This window comes from Lagenorhynchus albirostris, chromosome 15, assembly GCF_949774975.1.
Source record: "Lagenorhynchus albirostris chromosome 15, mLagAlb1.1, whole genome shotgun sequence".
Lineage (NCBI taxonomy): Eukaryota > Metazoa > Chordata > Mammalia > Artiodactyla > Delphinidae > Lagenorhynchus > Lagenorhynchus albirostris.
This window is the reverse complement of record NC_083109.1, coordinates 28,941,324-28,965,836: the sequence shown is the minus strand read 5'-3', so window position 1 is coordinate 28,965,836 and position 24,513 is coordinate 28,941,324. Positions and strand designations below refer to the sequence as shown.

The following is a 24,513-nucleotide window of genomic DNA, read 5'->3' as shown; positions in this document are numbered from 1 at the left end:
TTGGTTTCCTTGCTGTGGGTCTGAGCAAGCTACTCCAGGTACGTTGGGGACTAGCTAAGTATTAGTGGAGGCTGGTGGCCATGGAGAGACGCATTAGGAGCCAGGGCTCGAGTGGGGGTATGGGTTCTGACAGCTCTTCTCCAGAACTGACCGACGCCACCTCCCTGACCACAGGGCCGGGAAATCTCCATCTGCCTTCCACCTCGGAGCTCTATAAAAGGCTACAAATAGAGTCAAGTCTGTGACTCGAGAAACTGGGGAATCAAGTTGAATGAAATAAGAAAATGAGCCAGAAATGCCAAGGTAAAGATAACCTTGGCCGAACTGTTCCAAATCATTTGGTTGCAGGTCTCAGAAACCTCCTTTATAGTGGTGTAGAAGGGAACCATATTAAAGAAGCTTCCCCCAGAGTGTCCTGACTCCGAAGAAGTGAAAACTCCAGAGCCTTGTGCCTTTTAAGCCCAACCACTGTCATGAGCAGAATGGCTTAGAAGAAAATGGACCCCACTGGATCCTGTAATGTGATTCAAAGAAGGATCTAGAAGAAATTTTTGAGGTCCCCGACCTAGCCCTTCATTTTACAGATGGGAAACAAAGGTACAGAAAAGTTAAGGAATTTATGTAAAGTTAGGCATTTACTTAGAGCGTCCGAATGTCTCCAGCTGTTTACCGGTGCTTCCCCCTGGGCCTCTGTTTTCTCCTTTATGAAATGAGTAGGTCTCTCTCTAAGATCCCTTCCAGCTCTAATGTTCTTTGACTGGGGAGAGTCATGTTGACAGACACCTAGGTCCACCTCCAACTTGGATGCTATTTCAGTTTGACTTTGGGCAAATTGTTTCTCCCCACTGAGCTGCTGAGACAGCATCTAGTATCATAGAAAAGTTGCGTTTGCTGCCTAAGCGTGAACCTAAGAACCCAGCTTTTCCACCTGGTTGGTGTCCAGCCACTCCTTTTCTGGAAAATCTCAAAGTAAGCGGTCTGAATTCTCAAACTTCAGTCAGGAGTAGTGATAACATTCTTTGGCATCTCTCTGGTGCTTCATAGTTTACAAAGCCGCCTGGGTTCAAATCCCAGCTCCACCATTTTCTAGTTACCTGCCCTTGGGTGAATGACTCTGTGTCTCAGGTTCCTCAACTGTAAAATGGGGTGTTCATAATAGTGCCTACTTCATTGTTTCTGAAGAGTACATGCAAGCACTCAGAACATTACCTGGAACACAACAATCGCTCAGCAAATTATTAGTTGCTGCTGGTATTATTATTAAGCACTTTCAGATGCTTAACCTCACTTGATCCTTACATTCTATTACTTTAAACAAATCTGGACAAGGTTCTAAAAATTTTTAACATTTACAACATACAAAGATTCAGTTGGAAGGATTTCTGTTCAAACCCAAACTGTCCTTTTAATAATAGGTTAGGAATCCCACTCTATGCAGAAAATGACTCGTGGGATAGCTCCCCCACTACCCCCTGGTGGGAACCATGTTGAAGGGATGCAATAGCTCCCTTGGGAGGGGTAGCTCTTACATAAAAAGTGGGGCAAACTGAAGCTGCAGAGAATAAAATAATTAAAAAGACTTAAGTGAACATCTAGTTTCAGGCCAACCTTTATATTTCACTGCTGGGGAAACTGGGGACCAGAAACATGAAGTGGCTTTCACAAGTTCTAGAGCCAGATGGTAGTGGGGCTGGAACTAGGGCTCAGGATTCCCTGTCTGCACACCACCCAGTGCAGGTTCCCCACCCACAGCTGGTAGGGAGGAGGGTGGGGAGGGACTCACAGCTCTCACTGCTTTCTGAGGACGGTTCTGATGGGGGGGATGAGACTCCCAGGAAAAATCACAGCTTTAGGGCCCAATACCCTGCAATGAGGCCAAGAGAAATGACAGTGGAGACACCCTGGAATGTCTCCACAGGCCCAGACTTGCCTCAAGGTGATTATATTTGGAATGAATTATGAAGCTAATGTGGAGTGGTAGCATGAACCAGGAACCAAGAGATCTCAGGACTAATTACAAATTCAGCTTAAAGGCCCCACCTTCCTGTTCCCAGGAAGTCTTCCTTGATGGCTCCCTTCCTGAGTTCCCACAGTGCTTACAGTCTGAATCACGCACCTGGCATACCCCACACCATCCCACATTGCTAAATAGCTTCTACTAATGGCCTCCCCACTCCTTATCTCCTAGCAGCACCAGATATGCTCTCAGTGGAGGGACTGAGCCTTAAGCATTCTGGTCTCTCTGCAGTTGCTAGTGTGCAGGATGATCACAGAAGGGTTACGCCAAAGGGGACCTCCCCTTCCCCAAATCAGTCATTTGTTGAACCAAGCATCTCCTTTTGTGAAGGAAGCCAAAGTCAGGACTGTCATTGCCCCAAGGATCAGAACAGGTTACAATGGGATTTTGGACACAGTAACAAAAGAAAAAAACAGGCAGAAGAAAAGACCTTCATTTATGAGAAGCTGGGAAAAAAACCTCTCTGTAAGTAGCCGTGCCACTAGAGAGAAACGTTGTGTACGGGCAGGTTAAGAAAGAACCTCTGAAATAAGCTTTCTCTGCCCCATTAAACCCTAGAATCCATGTGACCTTGAGTGAATTCATACTCCTCCCTCCCTTCAGAGGGGAGGGGCTGCTTACACTACCCAGTGCCATTATTGGTGTGGGGTGTTGTTTATTTGTTTTAAAAGCTTTTTCTGTTCATTTTACTATTGCTTTGACTTTATTAGTTACCCTGAGTACATTTCAGTAAAGTTGGATCTACTTATTCTGGGAATAATAAGTAATAAAGAATTTTTTTATAGACCATTTCAAAGTTGAACATCTGGAAATAAGATGGCATCTGTTATCAGGTTATCTAGACAAGTATATGCATGTGAGGGATTATGTGTGTGTATAGCCTTTGAAATGGATTCAAACAATGGATTATTGACATATGCATGTAGTACTTTATATACATAGACACCTAGATATCTATGTGTATATACAGATATAGACATAATTATTTTCAGTTGCCATCTGGTAATAACTTGGCATATGGTTTAATCTTAAATAGCTGTAACAATATCTATTTTATGTATATATGCAGCTATACAAAGTTATGAATATATGTCTATAAGTTTTAGATAACTTACTTCCAGTTGGCATTTATTATATATTACATACATATGTGTGTGGATAGATTCGTGTGCACATAGCATATTTATGGTTAGAAATATATATGCCCAGTTACATAGAAAGCTTCTTTTTGTTCAGTTGGAATCCAGAATAAGCTAACATGTTATTCTATCAACCATGATACACAGCAAGTATATATGCATAAGAGAAAATGTGTCGCTTTTCTCTAAGAAAACCCAAAAGTCATATGGGTTGCCTGAAGTGACATAAGTCTATATTTATTACTAGAAAATCAATAGTTTCAGTGTTTATCTTCTAAAGTAGCATAGGGTCTAGTGGGAGCTACAAATTCAGGGAAGAGCCCAGGAATCATATCTTGCACTGGTATAACAGCCTTCATCTGGCGGCGAGATAAAGTAGACCATCAGATTTTGCAGAACTCTGAGAAGAGCTGTTTCGGGTCTTGCTAGATTCTTGCTAGATTCAGCATTTTCATTTTACACTTGATCTTAGCCAAAAGGTCAAGAAGTGATAGCATTTCCACTCTAAACCATATGTTGACATGGTACTTGCCTCCTAACTCCTGTTTGGAGCTGGGTCCCAGGAGGTGGGGAGAGCTGGGGAGAAGCTGCTCAGATGTGGTGCTCAGAAAGGGTCAGACACTCACCATATGCTGTCACTGCCTTTGTCCATGGGCCATCCTCTGGGGTCATAGTACACATCCACGCTGAGGTTTTTGTCTGTGTCATGAGCTGAGTTGAAGTTGGTGATAACTCGGGAGGGAATCCCCAAACACCGCAGCGCTGCAAGTCAAGGGCAGTCTGAGGACTTGGGGTGCAGTGGAGATGGTATCTTGGGGTACCCCACTGCTGCCCACCCAGGAAAGGCACATCACACCCAGAGTACCTGTGTTGAGGGTCCCAGCGAAGACCCAGCACTGGCCGTATCGGACTGGCCTGAAGCCAGAACTTTGCCACCGCTTGAGGATCTCCACGCTGCCATTCCAGTTCCTCGGGTCCTGGCCACCTACGTAGTTACCACTCCAGTTCCCAGAAACCACACCATAGTCATCATTGGCATTGATCTGGGCAGGAAAAAAACCCCAAAGAAATCAGCACAGAGAGTGACCTGCAGAGTTCAGGGGACAAGATAAGGAGACACGGAAGGAAGCCAGGGAGCCTCCTTCAAGAGGATTTTCTGTCTTTCTGGGTGATTTGGATGATAATTGTGACAATGATCCCCCTAGGGGTATCAAGCGGTATATGAATTTAACAGTGCTTTCCTTAACAGGCCATGTTTGCCCCTAATTCACATATCATCCCCAGCTCACAGGGAAAACTGAGGCTCCGGGGCTTGTCAGTGGTGAGGGACGGGCAAAAAATCAGCCTGCAGGCAATTTCTGGCCAGAACTCATGGGCAGCTGCTGCTGCCTGACTCGAGAGTCCACGGTTTGAAGCTCTCTTTTGGTGTCCTGGTCTTCTAAACAGATCCCCTTAGAACTTCAGCAACTAACTTCTTCTTGGAAAGAATAAAGATGGACTGTTGCTTTTCATTCATTCATTCATTTATTCATTCCCTCAACTTAAGGCATGATTCTTGTATAAGTAACACAACCACGATGCAGTATGAAAAGAGCACTGGACTAGCGATCAAAAGATCTGAGTTTCTTAGTCTTAGTCTTTTATAGACTCATATTGAAATATTTAGGGATGAAATGATATAATGTCTGCGATTTATCAAACAATCTGTGGAGGAAGGGACAGAGATGAAACAAGAATGGCCTTGAGTGGGTAATGGCTGAAGCCGGTGATGGGTACGTAAGAGTTCATTTTACTTTTTCCTCTACTTTAGTGAAAGTCTGAACTGTTCCATGACAAAAAGTTAAAAGAGAATGAAAAAAGGAGAAACCTGAGAGAAAAACAAATATCGTATATTATCGCTTATATGTGCAATCTAGAAAAATGGTACAGATGAACGTATTTGCAAAGCAGAACTAGACACACAGATGTACAGAACGAATATATGGTTACCAAGGGGGGAAAGGGGGTGGTGGGATGAATTGGGAGATTGGGATTGACATACACACACTACTATGTATAAAACAGATAACTAATAAGAACCCGCTGTATCGCACAGGGAACTCCACTTTGCTGTACAGTAGAAACTAACACAACACTGTAAAACAACTATACCCCAATTTAAAAAATTTTTTTAAATAAAGTAAAATAATAGATAACTAATGAGAACCTACTGTATAGCACAGGGAGATCTACTCAATGCTCTGTGGTGACCTAAATGGGAAGGAAATCTAAAAAAGAGAGGATAGATGTATACGTCTAACTGATTCACTTTGCTTACAGCAGAAACTAACATAACATTGTAAAGCAACCCTACTCCAATAAAAAATAAAAAAAAAGAAGAAGAAGAAACCCGAGTTGCAAGCCCAGCCTGGCTGCTTGTCAGCTGGGTGACTGCTTGCGCGGGAGTCGATTCCCCTCTCTGGGCCTTCATTCTTCACCTTCCAACACAGGGAACTTTAGAAACAAGTACTTCCTCAGCTGTCTTCCAGCAGCCACGTTTTCAGAGTTTATGAAACTTTGACTAGCATTTATCCCAACCTTACAGTGAGAACGGCTCCCTCTCTCAGTGGGGGCCACAAGGGCAAGGCCTATGAGGACGAACAGTCTGGAAATGGAAGGATCCTTGCCCAGGACAGGCTGACCCAGCCTTCCGCGGTCCCTCCGTGTGGTGGGTGAGCTCCACAGCCCCTCCAGGATGGTCTGGGCTGGAATAGCAGGATGGGGCCAGATGGGGCTCCTTCAAGATGGAAGATTGCACGGCCCATCCCCATCTCCTGAGTCACAGGTGCATCAGCCTCCAAAGTGGTAATCAGCAGGGTCATCTCTGACTGAAAGCTGAGGTTTCAAAGCCCCACACAGGCCATAATTCGCTCGTGGCCCAGCCCAACCAGGAGGGCTGGAGAGAGAGTGGGGAGGTTCCGCTGAGGCACCCAGCTCTGAGATCAAGTGGTTTGTCTGGAGGGCAGGGGTGAGTCAGCAGCTACTGGAGCCAGCTGCCTCCCCTCCCCTCTCCTGAGCTGAGGAGGCTCAACTTCCTAAAGTGCCTGAATCCAGCTTCCCTCGACCTTGGCGTTGGCTTTAATCCACCCCCTCCTGGGCCACTTGGTTTTCCAGGTTGGGCCCAGGCCCCACTCCCTCTCTGCACTCTTCCCGGCTGCCTTGGTCCCCACCATTTCCTCAGCACCTCCACATTGCCTGGGCCTCCCCACAGCTGTCCTGTGAAGTTTGGGTTAAGAAGTGCTGTCTGATGACCCCCAATATCTATCATGCAGTCAGAAGGTCATTCAAATTTCTAACCATGTAACTAGCTTGTTAGCTTGGATATTCTCCCAACTCAGAAGAGACTTGAAATGCCTAGTCCATTAATCAAAAAAAAAAAAAAAAAAGGTAAAGACACTCCTGAGTAATCATTTAGTTTCAGAGGGTTAAAGTTCAAGAACTCTCTGACTTTTAGCTTTTTACTTTGTAACTTTTGAGCAGGCTATCCCTTGTTTGGATAATTTCTGATGGAGGTGCTCTCTGCACACTGACTACAGAGCAGTGCATTCCTCCAGCATCCAGCTTATGTGTGCCTCTGAGTGCACGTGCACATGTGTCTGGGGAAGTGGGGACAGGTTTCTCACGTGGAGGGACTGGACAAGTGAAGGAGGCCCTGGGCGGGCAGCTGGAGGCCTTGTTCTGGCCAGACTCACAGGCTGAGGCTGTGAGTGAGTCACTTCAGCCCCCTGGCATCAGTTTCCGCATCTAGACAATGACTGTGTTGGCCTCTGCCCTCCCCACTGGCACTGGAGCCCTCTGTGCTGAGGATGGGATGAGTCAGAGCAAAGGAGGTTAACGCTTCAGGCTCACTCAGGAGCTTACCCCCTTTCCCAGGAGCCCCAGGGATGGAGCAAATTCTCAGCTTTGCCTCCTTCTGGTCCTGGCAGACACCCAAAGACCAAATCCTTCGTCACTGGAGGAAGGCCTCGCAATACAGTGGAAAGGGCTTTGGAGCCAGGCAGCCAGGGTCCAGTTCTGCCTTTGCCACCCACTCGCTGTGTGTCTCAGGAATGTTCTTTAATGTAGAGGCTCCACGCGTGCGAAATGGGGATGGTAACAGCCACAACTACATTTTGTGAGATGTCAACCAACGCTATAAGTGGTTGTGCCTAACCCATAGCTGGGTTTGATATACAGGAATAACTAGTTATTATGGTTTTCTCATCACTCACCATTGCACTCAGCACCCGGCCAATATACTGGGGATCGTCTCTGCGGGCCACATCAGTAGCAGGGTCACGGCGAAAATTCAGACTATTATCCAGCAGAGAGAGGCAAATGTTCAGAATGCCTTCTTCAAACTGTTCAAAATGGGACCATATGTTACGATGAAAGAAATGACAAATAGTATCAGCTTATTGAAGGCACGGGGGCTACCCTGGTAAGAACCATGGGCTCTGCCCAGATCCTTCTACTCCACAGCCTCCAGAGCTGAGAGAATCTGAGGAACAACCACCCAACTTGGGCTTTAACGCTGCAAACTCATCCAGAGCTCTCGCTATACACAGGGCCTTGAACTGAGGCCCCTAAAGTTAATGGCACTTCCTCACTGTTATGAACTTGAGAACAATCACTTGGCCTGTCTGGGCCTCAATTTGTCCATCTTTATAACAGGGGATCAGACTGAGCTCATCTCAAAGTTTCCATCTAGATCTGACATTGATCTTGAGCATATTACTCAGACTTTGGGGAAACTGATTAAAAAGATAAAATGTCTCATTAAATTGGAATTTGAAGCCATTTTCACAAAATAAGACTTATTTTTGTCATTGCTTCTCAAATGGAGAAGGCCAAGCTCTTTCTTGCCTTAGGGTCTTTGCATGTGCAGTTCCTTCGACCTCCAGTGCTCTTCCCCAAGAGATCTATCTGGCTCCTTTGCCTCCTTCAGGTTTCTGATCAAAAGTCCTTTTCTAAGAGAGGCTTACCCAGATCTCGCCCTTCAAAAATATCTTCCCTTCCATCCCCGGGTGCACCTTATGCCCTTACCCACCCCATCCCGCTTTCTTTTTGAATGAAATTTAACACAGAACCCAACATATAAAACTCAACATATAAAATATACGGCAGATGTGCTCTGGTTGACTACAGAATGGGGTCCGGACATGGCAGAGAATGCACCTGTCCACCCCCTGCTGGACATGCAAGGTACCCCACCCAAGGCACTTCCTTGTAATGTCTTCATTTGTCTACTGGAGAAAAGAAAAGGTGGAGGGAATCCCTGGATGTTTTTCAGGCTGAGCAAACCTGGGAACTCTGTGGACTCAGATGTCATACTAATGAAGGACCTTTGAAAGGTCGAATGCACACGCCAAGGAAGCTTCCTCACATTCTTACCTAGAATGAATAACAGAAACTACAGTATTGTCCCAAGTGTCTCTACTGGGCCTTATCCTCATTTGTGCATCATGGTACCAATAACACTTCATTGCATCAATTTAGTTATGTGTCTGTTTTGCCCACTAGATTGTGACCTCCTCAAAGACAGGAAATCTGTCTTATCCATCTCCTGTATCCATATTGTGCAGCTTGGGGCCTGGCACATAGTAGGTCATCAGTAAATGCCTTCTGAATGGATGAATGAAGAGAAGGCAGGCGAATGGACAGATTTGGGAACTTCCACCTATCTGTGGGGCCAGCGGCTGAGCTTCTTGGGTATAATAGGGACATTACCACCAGGCTTTATGATCTTTTTACCTGTCCATAGTTCCAGCCAATCACGCTAATGTAACTTGTTCTTCCCATGAAGATGACGCCAGCATCTTCCTGAACATACTCCTCTCTCTCATCATGGTTACTCATAAAGACACTATCGGCTGTTTGACACAAAAAGCAGATATTAGGGGTTATAGAGAGGACTATAGAGACCAGTCGTCCTCTCAGTCCTGAGTATCCTCCTGGGGGCTGGAGCAAGCCCCACCTGCAACCCTTCACCCAACCTCCACTGAGGAGTGAAGCCTTGGGCTATAATGCTTCCACCTCATCTTATGGGAACTATGAGCTTGAAAAAGAAGCTGGGATGACCTGAGAATCTGAAAATGAGACCCTTGGGAATGAAACACTTGCTTCTTCAGGCACAAGCTATCTCCACACTGCAGAATTGTGCTGTGGTCATTACACCGTACTATACAGTTTTCAAAAGCCCATGAGATCCCTGCAATAGCTCCAGAAATAGCAGGATGCCCATTTAATGGTGAGGAATTTGATGCTTGGAAGGGTAGAGTGACTGTCAGACACACAAAGCTGGTTAAGTGGCAGAGCTGGACTCAAACCCCTGGCTTCTGACTTCTAGCTTCTGTGCGGTTTCCATATTCCAGAAACTTTCCCTAATCAAACCTGAGTCCATGAAAATCATTCCCCCCGTCTCCTTTCCATGGGCATCGCTTGGCTGATGGCTGGGAGTGTGGGTGGCTAGGTGCCTACCTTGCAACCAGGGGTTAAAGAGCAGTATGAATGTTCCAACTTCCGTAGTGGAGTCATTGCCCTCATAGGAGATCTCAATGCTCAGCGTGTATCTTCCTATGGGTGCATCGGCAGGACTGAGGATGGAGATGCTCAGAACATTGTTCTTGTTGTTCAGAAGTTGTGCACCCCAGCCAGTGCCACTTATCCTGTTGGAGAGTGGAAACACAGCCTTTGTCTTGGCCGACTCTGAGGGGTAAGGCCCTGTAAAAGAAGGCATAGGACAATGGAAACCAAGTAGTGTTGGCCAGACTGTGGGGAGAAACCAGATTCCAATATAACTGCCGGGGCCCTTTGGGAGACATCATACAATGAAGCATTGTGTTATGGCGCTGGAAGCAGCTGGAGAGACCACGTGGGCCAAATCCCTCTTGATGTGAAGACTGTGACCCTCAGACTCAGAGACAGGCCGAAACTTGCTCAAGGTCACACCAAGTCAATGGTAGAGCTGGGCTAAAGCCCGGGGCCACCACCACCACCATCCCTCGGATGCACAGCCCCAAGGTCTACTCAGATGCGTGTTGGCTGGGAAAGCAGGGAGCAGGTACCTGTGGAAGCTGTGAATGTCGCACTTCTGTTACAGCCGAGACATCGGTATACGGTCAATGACATGTAGAAGAGTTGGCCTCTCCGCACGACAAGCTCCTGGCTGGAGAACTTGTCTGTGTGATGTGCCTGCTCATTGAGGCTTATCTGCCAGTCGACACTCTGGAGTCCTAAAGCCATGAGACAGAAAAGAAGACTTGAGATCCTCAGAGGCAAGGGATGGTGGTGTGGGGGAAAAAGTGTAAGTTACCAAAGAGACTGCTTTTGGACAGGGCTCGCTGGGGAAGAATATTCTAGGAAGAATCACATGAAAATGCAAGCATAGCAAGCACTTTACAACCTATTCCCATCTGCCTTTTCAGGCTGCTGAAGCTCTGCACACACTAGTCCCACTTCCCCCTCCCCCTGGCCAACTGTCACTCAGCTCTCAAAGAAGTAGCTTCACCCAACTGGCCAGGAGAACTGAGTAACCAATTCTGTCCACTTTATCCTCCTTCCTTTGTGGATGGGGGCTCACGTAGGACTGGGAGGAGGCTACTTCTCTCGAATCCACCACCTTGGTTTGGCTTCCTTGCTTTTTCCTTTGTGTCCTCCCAGATACCAGGTGTCTTCTATCACTCCGACACCCAGCAAACATTTAGCTGTGTCATCTGTACTTTATATGTGCAACACCTCGGTGTTGGCCTGAGCATCTGATGCTGAGGAGGATTGTGTAACCCTGACAAGCATTTCGAGGCTGGAGATTGGGCAATCACTGGCCTGGAAGGTCTTTCAAATGCTCACTGGCAAGAGTGGCCTAAGGCCGTGAGATCCCTGGATAAGACCCTGAGGACTAACACCTCAAAATCCACCCCCAAACTTCTCAGGTGATTGTGGAGGTGAGGGAGCTAAGCTGAGAAGGGTTTCAGAGAAGAAAGATTCCAGGAGATATGAGGAGTTTAGCCAATTTAAACCTTTTGAGATATTTAATTCCTTTGAGCTACATTTGAGATGTTCACCACCCATTCTTCTGCAAATGAAAGTGGTCTCTGTCTTTATGATGTGGCCATGGCTACGATGGGAGTGGAGTAGCCCATCCCAGCACCAGGCACAGCTCTTGTTTATACGTGTCTGTCTGTGTTCATCAGAATGTGCCTTCTTGAACTTTATCTTCTGATGCCTAGCACATTGCTTGACTGTATTAGGACAGTTAGACAAACAACCGAGGGAATAAATGAGCAAACAAACATAAAACTAATGTCATGCAATGACTATCATGACTAGAGCTCTAAATTTAGTCTATAAGGAAAGGTGTATATGGGGTATTTGTTCAATAAACATATAGAGAATACATATTATTTATAGAACACTACGTAAAGCACAATGTTGGGGGTGTGAAAATGTATGAAAAGTAGTTTGAATCCTCAAAGAGCTTCAGGAGTGCATAAGACAACATGTCAGAATGAATGGTGGAATGAGGTAAATCCAATCTCCCCCAGAAAAGGTGTCTAGGAGATGTAGGTAAGAATCACTTTCAGTTACAGGGATCAGAAAAAATTCATTGAAAATGCTGGGCCTTGAAGGAAGAGAGAATTTTGTCAGGTGCGTTCCAGGCAACAGGCAGAGACGCCCAAGACCCAGGAGAGCAGGTGTCTCATTCGGCTAGAGCAGAGGCTTTGCACAGAGGAGAAAGGGGAGGCAGGGAGGGCGTGGCTCCAGGGCGGGCCTGGGGCTGGGGGCTCCCATCCAAGCAACTCCGGAGATGGGCAGAGGCTCGTAAGAGACACTCTCTTGAGTGGGACGCAGACTCGGGTGATGAGCCAAAGGCTGCTGCTGAAGCAGGGCTCAGGAGGTGATCTCACCTCCACTTGGAGTACTAAAGATTCATTCATTCAAATGCCCACTTGTTCATTCATTCATTGAACAAATGGTTATTGAAAGAATAAATTAAGTTTTTTTTTACTCAGGGAAACTAAAACATTCATGCAATCAAAAATATCTATTGAATGAAGGGCAAGGCAAACGGAGAGAAGGTGGGACAGAAGAGGATGAACGCTCCTGAATGCAGACATTGAATGGCGACAGCTCAGATCTCAGGCACCCTCTGGCAAACATCAAGCTCTACGTGACTTGCAGAGAGCTGGTTTGCTAAAAGCTAGGACTCTTTAGGGCAACGTCCCCACCTTTTAAACCCCTGCCTCTTACGAACTGTGCTCACTGCCTTCTGTGCATGGGATCCGGTAGAGCTTCACTCACTGTCTCGTTTTAGAAAAAAAGAAGAGCTCTTAGAAATGTGTGGTCTGAGGTCACACAAGCCCCCCTGGAGATTCTTCCCCGCTCCCAAACCCTAAAAGATATGCGCCTTCTCCCCAGGAGAAGCTTATTATTCTTGACTATGGACTCTTGGAGAGCAGCAATTATGTCCCCAGACAGCCCTCAGTCAAGCACAGGGGTGAGGAAAGAGGGGTGGCAGCGACTCCCATCTATAGCCAGCTTCTGCCTTCCCTCCAACAGGCCCACCTCCTTCTTTGCTGTGCCGAGGGTTATGCACTGTTTGCTATATGAAAAAAAGATGAATCAACATGCAAAAGTACACACAGCCAGTGTACATAGGTTTGCTTAAGTCCTGAAAAATAAAACAATTCTAACTATCAGAAAAATAGTAGCGATGTCTCCCTTTCATGCCAGAACGCAGTGGCTTGTCTGCAGGGAAAATGATGAAGAAGACTGAGCTCCAGGGTGCCTTGGCTGCAGAGACACCGAAAGGAGACGAAGGGCACTTTGCGTGGACTAGGTGAAGTCCTGGGGTGACTGAGATGGTCATCTCTGCCTCTCCCAGCATAAGCCCCGGCATGAAGGAGTCTTGCTCCTTCATGGGGTGCTCGTGGGACATGCAGAGTCTCTCTGAGTTGGAGGGTGAGGAAGAGAATGACACATTTGTCATCAGTCTCCTATGTGTCAACTGCTCTTAACAGTACACAGAGCACCCCTTCGGGTGCGGGGAGGAGGGGCACTTGAGCCCTTACTGCCGGAGGGCATCGTGTGTAACCTTTGTGGCAAACGAGGATACGCCTTTGCCCAGTGTCCCAAAGCGGTTCACAATTCCGTGGCAGCTCAGCTAACCGGCGTGGCCGGGCACTGAACACCCGCCTGCCTGCCAGGGTGAACACACAGCCAGCTTACCCCTCTTAAGTGCCAAACCTTTTTTTTTAAACTATTTTTTATCGTTTTTGAAGATCAATGTTTGTTGAATTGAGAATATTGTTGACCCTGGCTTCTGTCAGGGTGTCTATCTTTTGAAGCTCATCCCGTCCCCTTTTAATTTGCTGCTTCTAATCTCCGTGGTCTGAGAATTTGTGAAACCAGTGTTGTTAGAAGTGTATGTAACCTGAGTCAATAGGCTCTGAATGGTGGCCAAGGGCCTCTCTTATGGCATTAAAATGCATGGACCTTGTGACAGCGCTTTCAGTGGCTCAGAAACCGTTCTTCACAGAATCATGGAATCGAATCTGGAATTTTCCTGCTGGAAAGGACCTAAAAATTGGTCTAGACCAATCCACTGGTTTTCCAACAGATGAAACAGAACCAGAGAGGTTAAATGACTGGATCAAAATCACATAGCTGTCTGGTGCCAGAGCTAGCCTAGAGTAGAGTTCCCTGACCCCAAGCCCGGTGCTCATTCCACTACCTCTCACACCTCACAACATTTTCCTCAACACTTGAGGGCCCAGAAAGTCTGCTCTTTCCAGAATAATGAGCCCAGGGGAATGCTAAGAAATCATCTGGGGAAGGAAGCAGAAGATTTGGCAGGAGCTCCAGAATACTTGGGAGATACGGAAGGGACAAAGGACCATAATCCAGGGTGTACTCATTGCCCCCTGGGGTACCATATCTGGATTAAAGTGGCCCCACTTCTTTGTGGCCTTCCCCTTCCCCGTTCATTGCCATCAGTGAGAAATAGAGGTGCTCCTGAGTAAAGGTTTGCATTTGCATCTTAGCCTCAATAGCTAGTGTCCCCAGAGAAGCAGCCGACTGGAGCTCATCTGCAACCTCCAGACTCTCAGGAGAAAGATGGAATTCCAAGGGAGCTGTTAACTCTGAAATGTACTTGGGAAATAGGCCAAGCTAGAGGGCATTGGGTCTACTAAGTGTTATCAAGTCCAAGTAGAAAAGACAGTACACTGCTTTTCTTTTAGTTTTTGTCTTTCCTTTATGTTTTGCGATTTCCTCGTGGCTTAGAATGTAAAATCGATTGTTTAAAGTTTTGTTCTGAAAAAATATTTACCTTTTGTATTGCTAAAAAAAAACCCCAAAACAGTACACAGAGCACCTTACACCTGTCATCGATGAAATCTTACAGAAACTGCAAACTGAGGGGGGGATTAGCAGATACACACTACTATATATAAAATAGATAAACAACAAGGTCCTACTGTATAGCACAGGGAACTATATTCAATATCTTGTAATAACCTATAATGGAAAAGAATATATATATAAGGATAACCGAATCACTTTACTGTATGCCTGAAACTAACAGAACATCGTAGATCAAGTATACTTCAACTAAAAAAAAAAAGAAAGAAACTGATACCTTATTCGAGGTCATATACCTAATGATTGGCAGAGCCAGGATTCTGAACCCAGGTCTTACTGACCTCCCTGTTGCCATGGTCCCCTGTTCTCCACCTGGGAGGGGGACCCAGGTGGTGAGAAGCCCTCACTGTGCATTGTCCTCCCTTCTGGCATTTGCATCCTGACACGGAGGAGAGAGTGAGCACCTGGAAGGGGAAATGTGTTCCAAAGGGCATTCTACTGGGAGGTGAGTAGAAGAGGAGCATCCCTGAATCCTGAGGGGGACGGCATGCTGAGTGCACGCTCCCAAAGTCCCCAGGTGGTTCCTGCCTCCCTCGGTCACCGCCCCACGTGTGAGCCCTAGGATCGTTTCTGCCAGCCCCAAATCAAGGATCTGATGATCCTGTCTGTGGATTATCCAGGGCCTTTGTTCTCCCACCCACCACCCCTTGGCATAGCACTAATCACAGCCAGAGTGTTCTAGAAAGGGTAGGGCAGGGGGTAGGGGAGGTGCACAGCCATCCAAGTTTCTTCTTGAGTTTACAACTTCATGGATGTTTATGAGCCTCAGAGCTGTTTTTTACACCTGCCTGGATGAAGGGCAGGGATGAAAGGAGAGTGGCTTCGCCCTTACAATTGACTCATCAACACAGACTCTCAAAAACATCAGAGGGAGAAGCCTTGGAGACCGAGCATCTCCCCACACCCTTATTCTGGCTGTGAGGACGTGGAGGCCCAGGAGATGGTTTGCCCACAGTGGATTGTTTCTGAACTCTCATCCAGGTCCCGTCTCACAATCCCACACCACCTCCTTGAGTCTCTGCTTAACTCTACCATCAGGCCGGGGGCAATTTCCCCAATATTTTTTTCCTGAGAATATCAGTGTCACCAGCAACACTAATGTGGTAGCAACTGACAAATGTCTATCCCAGGGCTTCCCTGGTGGCGCAGTGGTTGAGAGTCCACCTGCTGATGCAGGGGACACGGGTTCATGCCCCGGTCTAGGAAGATCCCACGTGCCGCGGAGTGGCTGGGCCCGTGAGCCATGGCCGCTGAGCCTGTGCGTCCGGAGCCTGTGCTCCACAATGGGAGAGACCACAACAGTGAGAGGCCCGTGTACTGCAAAAAAAAAAAAGAGTCTATCCCAGTATTCACTTGCTCCTTCTTTCTTGGTAATAAAATCCCCCATGTTAATGGCCAGGCTCCCCTGCAGCTGGGGGTCATGTGAATGAGTTCTGGGCAATGACTTGTAGGTATAGTGATGTATATTAACTTCTAGGAAACCTCTTTTTCTTAAATTGAGGTGAAATTCACTGTTTTAACCATTTAAAGCATACAATTCGGTGGCATTTAGTATATTCACAATGTTGTACAACCATCACCACTATCTACTTTCAGAACTTTTGCATCAACCCCAAATATATCCCCCACTCATCTGCAGTCACTCCCCATTCCCCGCTAACTGCAGCCCCTGGCAACCATTAATCTACTTTCTGTTCCCCTGGATTTGCCCATTTTGGTCATTTCATATCAATCGAGTCTCACATGTACGTAGTCTTTGAGTCTGGTTTTTCACTTAGCATAATGTTTTCAAGGTTCATCCATGTGGTAGCATTTATCAGTAGCTCCTTCCTTCTTTATGGCTGAATAATATTCCACTATGTTTATAAACTGTATTTTGTTCATCCATTCATCAGTTGAGAGACATTTGGGTTGTTTCTACCTTTGGGCTCTTGTAAATAGTGCTGCTATGAACAATCATTTGCAAGTATTTGTTTGAATACCTGTTTTCAATCCTTCTGAGGAAACCTCTTTTTCAAAAGTTGGCAAATGCCCTTAGCCTGCTCACTTCCATCTTCTTCCACCGGCTGCCCGGGGTGTGGGTGTGATGTAGACTCAACTCTGGACCACGCATGCCCTCAGGACATCAGAGTGGAGAACTGCACAGAGTCCAGGCCCCTGGGGATTGTGCAGCTGTCCTCTCCACCAGAATGGCCTACATCCAGGCCTATTGTGTAAGGAAGAAGTAAACTTCTGTCTTGTTTATTTCTCTAAGCCATTGTTATTTGGGGTTCACTGTCATTCACAGCTAAACCTAATTACATATACCTGATAATGTAACCTCCCCTTCTTCTGTGGTCCACCTTTGGCAGGGGCAACATGAGAAGCACAGAACAGATTCCAGATTGTGAAAGCGGGCTCACTAGGGCAACCGTCTCCATCCTTATCAGCTGGGCTCTGTAATCGAGTCACCTGCAGCAGGTAGGGAGGATGACTTGGTTGCAGGTGTGGGACTGGGGTTTTCACTTCCTGTTTCCGGGAGGACCACAGAGAGCTGCTGGCAGGTGCCCATCACATAATGATACTCTGGGGGCTGCATCTTCCCCACCTGCCCAGACCCTATTCCCTAGGTCTCTTCTCTAGACTAAGATTTTTTTTAATCTTACAGATTTCTAGAGTTAATTAGGGCTGAGAGATATATTAAAAGTCATCTAGCCAAGTGTCTTCAAGCTTTTTGTTAGAGACTTCATTAATACAGAAATACATTTTGTACATTGCTTACACACATGGGTCTATGATTGACGTAAAGTTTCACAAAAAAATACTAACCCTTATTATGTACAATGCACTGATATTTTCTGTTTTTTTTTTTTAATTTGCTGATCACAATCCACTAAACTGATTTCACAACTTGCTCATGGGTGACAACTGGCAGCTTGAAAAACAGTGATGTGATCCAATATTCCCATATGACAGGTAAGAAAGCTGAGGCATCGGAAGGGGAAGCCATCTGCTGAGGTCACAGGGTAGTTTAGAGGCAGAGCTTGGCTCAGAAACCAGGTCTTAGATCTTGGTCACTGGTGGGCTGTGAGTCATTTCCAATGCCCCCCTCAGCTCCAGGCACCGGGATGTTTCCAGCTCCTGGCAGGACCCCCACTCGCTCCAGCCCTTGCCACTCTCTTCTTTCTCTCTCTCTAGCCTGTGCTGCTTCCCTTCATCTTTCCCCCACATTCAGACATTTTCAATCCCTGTGCAGCATGGGTGGTACAATTTCTTGGCACCCAGGTCGTGGGGAAATGGGGATTCCCTGGGTGGCTGAATGAGGGGCTGCTGAGGATCCCGGGATGAATGAGCCCTGAACGGATGGTCTGAGCAGCCTTGAGCAAGGTCTCAGCATCTCTGTAGAAGGGGACAGTGAAACCAAACATCCTCCCTTGTAGGGCTTTTGTTGGGATTCCACGTGTGCCCATCACTAGGGCCTGGCCCTCTGGCAGGGGGATACAAATGCCTTAGGATCCCACACATAATGGCACCAGCAACACAGGATAGAGGAGGGTTTGAGCTTTCTCATGGGCTGCCATTGAGGGCCTCAGATGTGCAGACACTGCTAAGCATGTGTGAGCATGTGTGAGCATGTGTTCTTTTATAGTTACAAACCCTTCTATGTTGTCATTCTCATTTCACAGATGAGTGATTTGAAAGTCCAGTCAGGTGATGTCACTTGCCAAATATCACTTGCTCAGGCAGAGCCTGGCCTGAGCCCAGACTGGGAGCTGGTGCAGCCTGACCGCACGCAATTTCCACGCTGCCACCCTGCAGCCAGCTGAGGTCGTGGTGGTGGCATGACCTGGGCACAGTTCCAGGAAGCTGCCAGAGAGAAAGGGCCACCCACAGCTTCCTCCCCGCCTCGACATTATATGGTCAGCATGAGAGGAGAGGAAGGAAGAAGGATTCTGGGCCCCCTTCACTTCCAGAGAGAGTTTAGGATCTCTTAGACCCTCACTGAGTCCAAGGATCATTTGGAGAATTCATATTAGCCTAAGCCCCACCACTGACCCACGAAATCAGGATCTCGATCTCTGCGTTAGGGACAGCGTTGATTTTTTTCCCTTAAACTCTCCTGGTGATTCTAATTCGGAGCCAGAGCCAGGACTGAGAATCACTGCCTTAGGCCTACATAGCGTTTACACTAATCAAAGCTCCTTTCAGTGAATTCTCTCCCCTGAGCCACACAGCTGCTCTGAGAGGGAGGCAGATGGGGCAGTCACCATCTCCTGTTTACAAAGGAGGAAAACAGGCTGAGAGAGATGAGTGCAGACTCCTTCGGAATCCCCCTCAGCCCCTACCAGAGACCTGAGTCCCCGTTCCTTACTTCAGCGATCCAGAGACCTGAGTCCCCGTTCCTTACTTCCTCACTCCAGCTCACACCCCAGGCCAACACGTGGGCCCTGGGGAAGGAACCATTGCTCCAGCTGTGGAGCGCAGCCCAGCAGGGTGGAGGCTAAGCCGAGAAGTTATCTGAGGTGAACAGAGCAGCACGGACACAGCGCAGAGGCTTGGAAATGGGGAAAGAGCCGCTGGCATCCCAGCTCCCAGGAAAGGGCTTCTGTGCAGACCCACAGCCCAGAACGGCACGGGTCCTCTGCACACTGGGGCTTGAGGCCAGAGAGGGTAAGTCCTGAAGCCAGCGCTCTGCCCAGCAAAGCGGCTGGCGGGAAAGCGCACCATCCCAGCGGGACAGGGCGTCAGTCCCCAGCACAGAGGTTCTGGCCTCCTGCAGGCAGAGGTCTGCATCCAGGTTGGAACCTTGGGGATCCTGCCTCTGACCCAGGGCCTCCGAGTGGCTTCAAGGATGGGGAACAATGCTTCCCCTCCACACTGGGCCCAGCGTCTGTGTCCACAGCCTGCATTCCTGTCTGGCGTGGGGCTCTGGCCTCGGTGCCTGGCAGGCAGATGGTGCCCGACCACTCTGTGCAGAAGGCTGCCAGACCTTCCTCCACTACATCATCCCCCACTCCGGGAGGCGGAGTAACCGCACACCCCGGATTCCAACACGAACCTTAACTTGGGAGCTAGACGCAGCCCTCTCAGACCAGCATGCTGTGACCCTGATAGTCCCCTGGGTCACACGTGCCCAACCACCCACGTTTCTTTTCCTGTTCCCTCCGCCCAGAACACTCCTCATTCCACAAAACCACTTTTTTTAAAAAAATTAATTAATTTGTTTTTTTGACTGCATTGGGTCTTCATTGCTGCGTGCGGGCTTTCTCTCGTTGTGGCGAGCGCGAGCTACTCTTCTTTGCGGTGTGTGGGCTTCTCATTGAGGTGGCTTCTCTTGTTGTGGAGCACGGGCTCTAATACACGGGCTTCAGTAGTTGTGTCACGTGGGCCCAGTAGTTGTGGCTCATGGGCGCTACCGCACAGGCTCAGTAGTTGTGGCACATGGGCTTAGTTGCTCCACGGCATGTGGAATCTTCCCAGACCAGGGCTTGAAGCCGTGTCCCCTGCATTGGCAGGCGGATTCTTAAGCACTGCACCACCAGGGAAGCCCCCACAAAACTACTTCTGACTGAGTCCAACTCATCGTCCATACCAAGTGCCACCTGGGTCCCAGGGTCTTTCCTACCCCAAACCATGGCCAAGATTAATCCCCTCCTCCTCTTGGCCCCCTGGCTCTTGCTTGGATTTGTAACACAGCCTAATGACAATCCACTTCGAGCCCCACGAGGGCAGAGACCGCAGCTCATGATCTCTGTGCTCCACCGCGCCTCGTGGCTCTTTCCCTGGGTGTCCAGTAAGTGAACCCGTTCATTCAGGAACCATTTTCTGAAACCTGCTTGGCTGACTGACCAGGACGGGCCAGGAACTCAGGTGTGAGAGCTTCAAAGGAGTGAAGGTGTTTCCCTGTCTCTCTTTTTAAAAATTTGATTTTCTCTGAACTGACCATCGTCCACATTTCACTGTGACCTTAGAACATCTGGTGGATCCAGAAGTTGAGCCTTAAGAGCTCAATTCCATGAGTCACAGGCACTGACACACTGGGCCCCTCAGGACGTCATGCAGGTCTCCCGGTGGGCAGGCTGCTGTGGGTGCGCATGCCCCCAGAGGGTGAGCCTCTGCTGGGGCCCATTGCTCTCTGTCCCGGGTGCCCTTTCATGGTGAGAGAGCTGTCAGTACTGGCAGGAGCCTGGAAGTCTATCCATTTCAAGCCCTTTGTCTTGAATCGGGAGCCTGAGGCTCAGCGGCAGCAGAGGCTCAGGCTCAAATGAGGAACCAGGTTCAGTACTGCTTTCCTGTGTCGCAGACGTCACCCGCACTCATGGATAAGCTCGGCTCTGATAGTAGGACACGGTGGAAAGGGTGCTACTAGAACCGAGTCTGGGCCCTGCTATCAGCTTTCTGTGGGACCCCGGTAAGTGTCTGTACCTTCCTGGGCCACCATCTCCTCCAGAGGGAGGGAGATGGCCTGGCTGACAGCTGGCATCCCCTCTTGCTAAAGTCTACAGGATCCAAAGCTCCCCTTCTTAGCAACCCAGCACTGCTGCATGCTCACGGGAGGAAGCTGGGGATAAGGGAATGGTCCTTTTTGCTGCCACCCTGTCCTGGTCTTTGTGACTTCTGAAGTAACCAGCATTGCCCGTTTGCATCGTGCTCAGCGATTTCTTGGGCAAACCTTCCTGCAGACCTAACCACCATTCACAGTATTTTACCGGTTTGACTCTTGCCTTGTTTGGATTTGGTGTAGCTGCCAAACCACTGGGCAGAACACCCATGACAGGCAATAATTAGCCTGCTGCTTAGCAGGGGCGCCGTCAAAGCCGAGCCCAGTCCTCAAAGTGACCGCAGAGCCAGAGAACCTGAGCTCCCCAGCAGTGATTTTTCACCCCCTTCCCAGGGGCCGCTGGTAGGAACTGTCCTCGGCACACCTGCTCCCTTCTGCTCCTGGCGGTTCCAGCTCACCAAGTCACTTTTAAAGAGCTTGCTGGTGCTTCTGGATGTGTAGTTTACTTAGGAGAATTCCGGCGCTACCAATGGTTTCTTTTAAATCAACTCACATGCTGCCACTCCCTCCCTCCCTTGTAGCCCTGAGATGTACTTTTCTTTGCCAGAGTGACTGACAGCTGGTAAAACTGCACTGAGAAACACAGAAAGCAGGTACCAGCTGGCTTGAAAAGGCAAAGCTTGTCTGTCTGTCTAAGGGGACATGACCTCCAGCTGCGTTGAAGACCCTGCCCATTATTCAGGACTCCATCCCAAACACGCTCTATCTCCGGGACCATGCTAGAGGGAATAGGCAGCCACTGAGAAAGAGAACCCTAAAATATCAAGGTCTAGCCTTCAGAGTTCCCAAGGCAGCTGTCCCGAGCTGGACACTCTTGCCTCTCAGTCGGCCCAGAAGCATGGGCATCCAGCGGGGGCTGGCAGAGAAGATTCCATGTACTCACCAGACATGTTTCACCTTCCTTTGCCTCCTCTCTGGGTTCGTCTGGGAATGGCACAGATGGTGTGGGGAGACTGGCCGCTGGGATCACCTTACCATTTATAGAAGCTTCTCCTACACACCCCAGTGAGAGTCCTAATGAGGTGGGTGAGGCACCCACCTCATTACAGGTCCTTCCTGTAGTACCTGTAAGCGTTTCACTAACCACATACTTGTCACCCAATGGAAGGTCATGCTGCTTGTGCAAGACCAGCTTGGGGAGAAGAGGGGAGGTAAGAAAAAACATGCAGAGTTTGAGTTTATGATTTTTTTTTCAAGATGAGCAACTTCCTGGATCGTAGGGTTTAGGAAATGATGTCATGTTTTTCTCTTGTTTTTTTACAGTACGCGGGCCTCTCACTGTTGTGGCCTCTCCCGTTGCGGAGCACAGGCTCCAGATGTGCAGGCTCAGTGGCCATGGCTCATGGACCCAGCCGCTCCGTGGCATATGGGATCCTCCCGGACCGGGGCACGAACCCGTGTCCCCTGCATCGGCAGGCGGACTCTCAACCGCTGCGTCACCAGGGAAGCCCTATGTCATGCTTTTCTTGAAGTAGTTTGTCCAGAGCTGATGCTGAGAAGTCCCTTGGGGAGGTCAAAGAAATGTCTCCCCAGAATGCAAGCAGAAAATTGCCTAGTCCTTTCTCACCATCTGCACACGCTGATGGTCTCCACTTGCATGAGGGGCGTGAGATGCTCATCACGGTTCACTGTTCAGGTTGCAGTGTGCCAGAGAGTGCATTTGATTTGGGGTTAGAAGCACTCAGTTCCGATGCTGGCTGGGCCCTGGGCTATCACTAAACCTTGAAACCTTGGAAGCCTCCTCTGACTAGAGTGGAGGCATGCCCACCCTTCTCAACTCGATAAGTGGGGGAATAATCAAATAGGTGATGTGAGTGGGAAGTGCACGGATGTGCACCATAATGGATTAAATCCAGTTGTCACCTGGAATCAAATGTCGGTTTGATTCAGATGTGGGGAGGGGCGGGGGGGACTGTTCTTTTTAATGAGGCAGTGGGGACAGCCCCTGAACCTGTAGCTGTGGCATGCTTTCATTCTGGCTCTGCCATGTACTCTCCGTAACACTGGAGGGTAAGTCACGGACCATCTCTGAGCCTAGCTTCTATACTGGTTACATAAAGGAGAGGGAGACTCTCATTCTACGTATTTTATTTGCTTGTTTGTTGTTTTAAGGGGATATATTTTTCAAAAGATCCTATTGTGGCTGTTTACAAGTTCCAAGGTTTCCTGTGACAGACAAGGGACTGTTAAAACGTGATAGTGCTCCAAGGGTCCATGACAGAGTGGAGATTCCCAAGGCTTCCCCCAGGCTGGAGGGGGAGGGAAGCACCAGGACACGGTTAGGGCGTTAGGGAGAAGGTGGGAATGCTGGATCTTGAGAGAAGTGAGAGTGAATAGACAGGCGGACGGGGAAAGAGACATCCACATTGTGTCTCTGTGCTCTGGGCTCCCACAGCACTTGGTACATCTTAGGGCCTCTCTTACCAAATGCATCTCCCTGCACTGGGGCAATCTGGTTAGGTCTGTCCTCATCACTCACTCTCTGAAGGTCCAGGCTGTGTGTTATCCACATCTTCTCAGAACAGAGCATAGGCTTGTCACACGGCAGGAGCACACATATTTTTGAATGAGTGGATCAAACAATCAGTGTAAAGGTGGAAATAATTACCATCAATGTAGAGCCCACCCTGGGCAGGCACTGTCTAAACGCTTCACATGTATTACCTTTTCTTGTCTTCAGATCAGTCTTATGGCATGGGTACCATTACTTTTGCTATCTTACGGGAGGGAGAAATGGGTTAACACAAGTCTGTGTGACCAGGAGATTCACACCCATATGTGAGCGACTCCAGAGCCCATCTGCTTAACCTGGAGGTTGGCCGCCTAAGTGACGTGGGACCTCAGGCTTTCCCAGGCCTCTGGCGGCTCTGCACCCATGGCCCCGTGGACTGTGGCCACTGTTGGCTCTGGCAGATGACTCGGAAGAGAGCAGAGTGTAGAGAGGTAATGGCGGGGAGAGCTGGCCCCAGCAGCAGCTGGGTGTGTGGCATGCATCCTGGCCCCTGCCGTGGCACTGGCTGGCACTCTGGGCAAGGCCCTCATTATGCTGAGTCAGTCCTGCCAGAAACCCCGAGAGCTGCGTGATTCCAAGGGGATGAGCGGATGTGAAGGGCTGCACAAGCCCTCAAGCGAGGGATAAAGAAATGGGGGGAGGGGCTGCTTATTATTACTACTGCTGTTGTTGGCCTGGCAGCCAAGAATTGGACCCTGGGCATCCCTTTCAGTGACCTGGCAGGAAAAACTGACAAGGGGACAGGGAGGCAGTGCTGCCCTTGAAGAATCCTGAAGTCACGCAGACCGGGGTCCAAACTCGGCTGTGCCACCACCTCAACTCTTGGAGCCTCCGTTCCCTCATCAGTAAAGCTGAGATACAAGCC

General features: G+C 48.5%; 1 protein-coding gene across 1 annotated transcript in view; it reads right to left on the bottom strand.

Moving 5' to 3' along the window:
- Window positions 1–22,118, bottom strand: part of TGM3 (transglutaminase 3) — a 42,103-nt gene extending 19,985 nt beyond the window's left edge. Inside the window, exons 1-7 of the mRNA XM_060122988.1 lie at window positions 22,020–22,118; window positions 10,242–10,409; window positions 9,655–9,897; window positions 8,929–9,047; window positions 7,407–7,535; window positions 4,022–4,199; window positions 3,783–3,918 (exon numbers count right to left, since the gene is read on the bottom strand). Coding sequence (XP_059978971.1) covers window positions 3,783–3,918; window positions 4,022–4,199; window positions 7,407–7,535; window positions 8,929–9,047; window positions 9,655–9,897; window positions 10,242–10,409; window positions 22,020–22,026 — 980 coding nt within the window. The 5' untranslated portion in view covers window positions 22,027–22,118. The remainder of the gene's footprint in view (window positions 1–3,782; window positions 3,919–4,021; window positions 4,200–7,406; window positions 7,536–8,928; window positions 9,048–9,654; window positions 9,898–10,241; window positions 10,410–22,019) is intronic.
- Window positions 22,119–24,513: the final 2,395 nt, after the last annotated feature.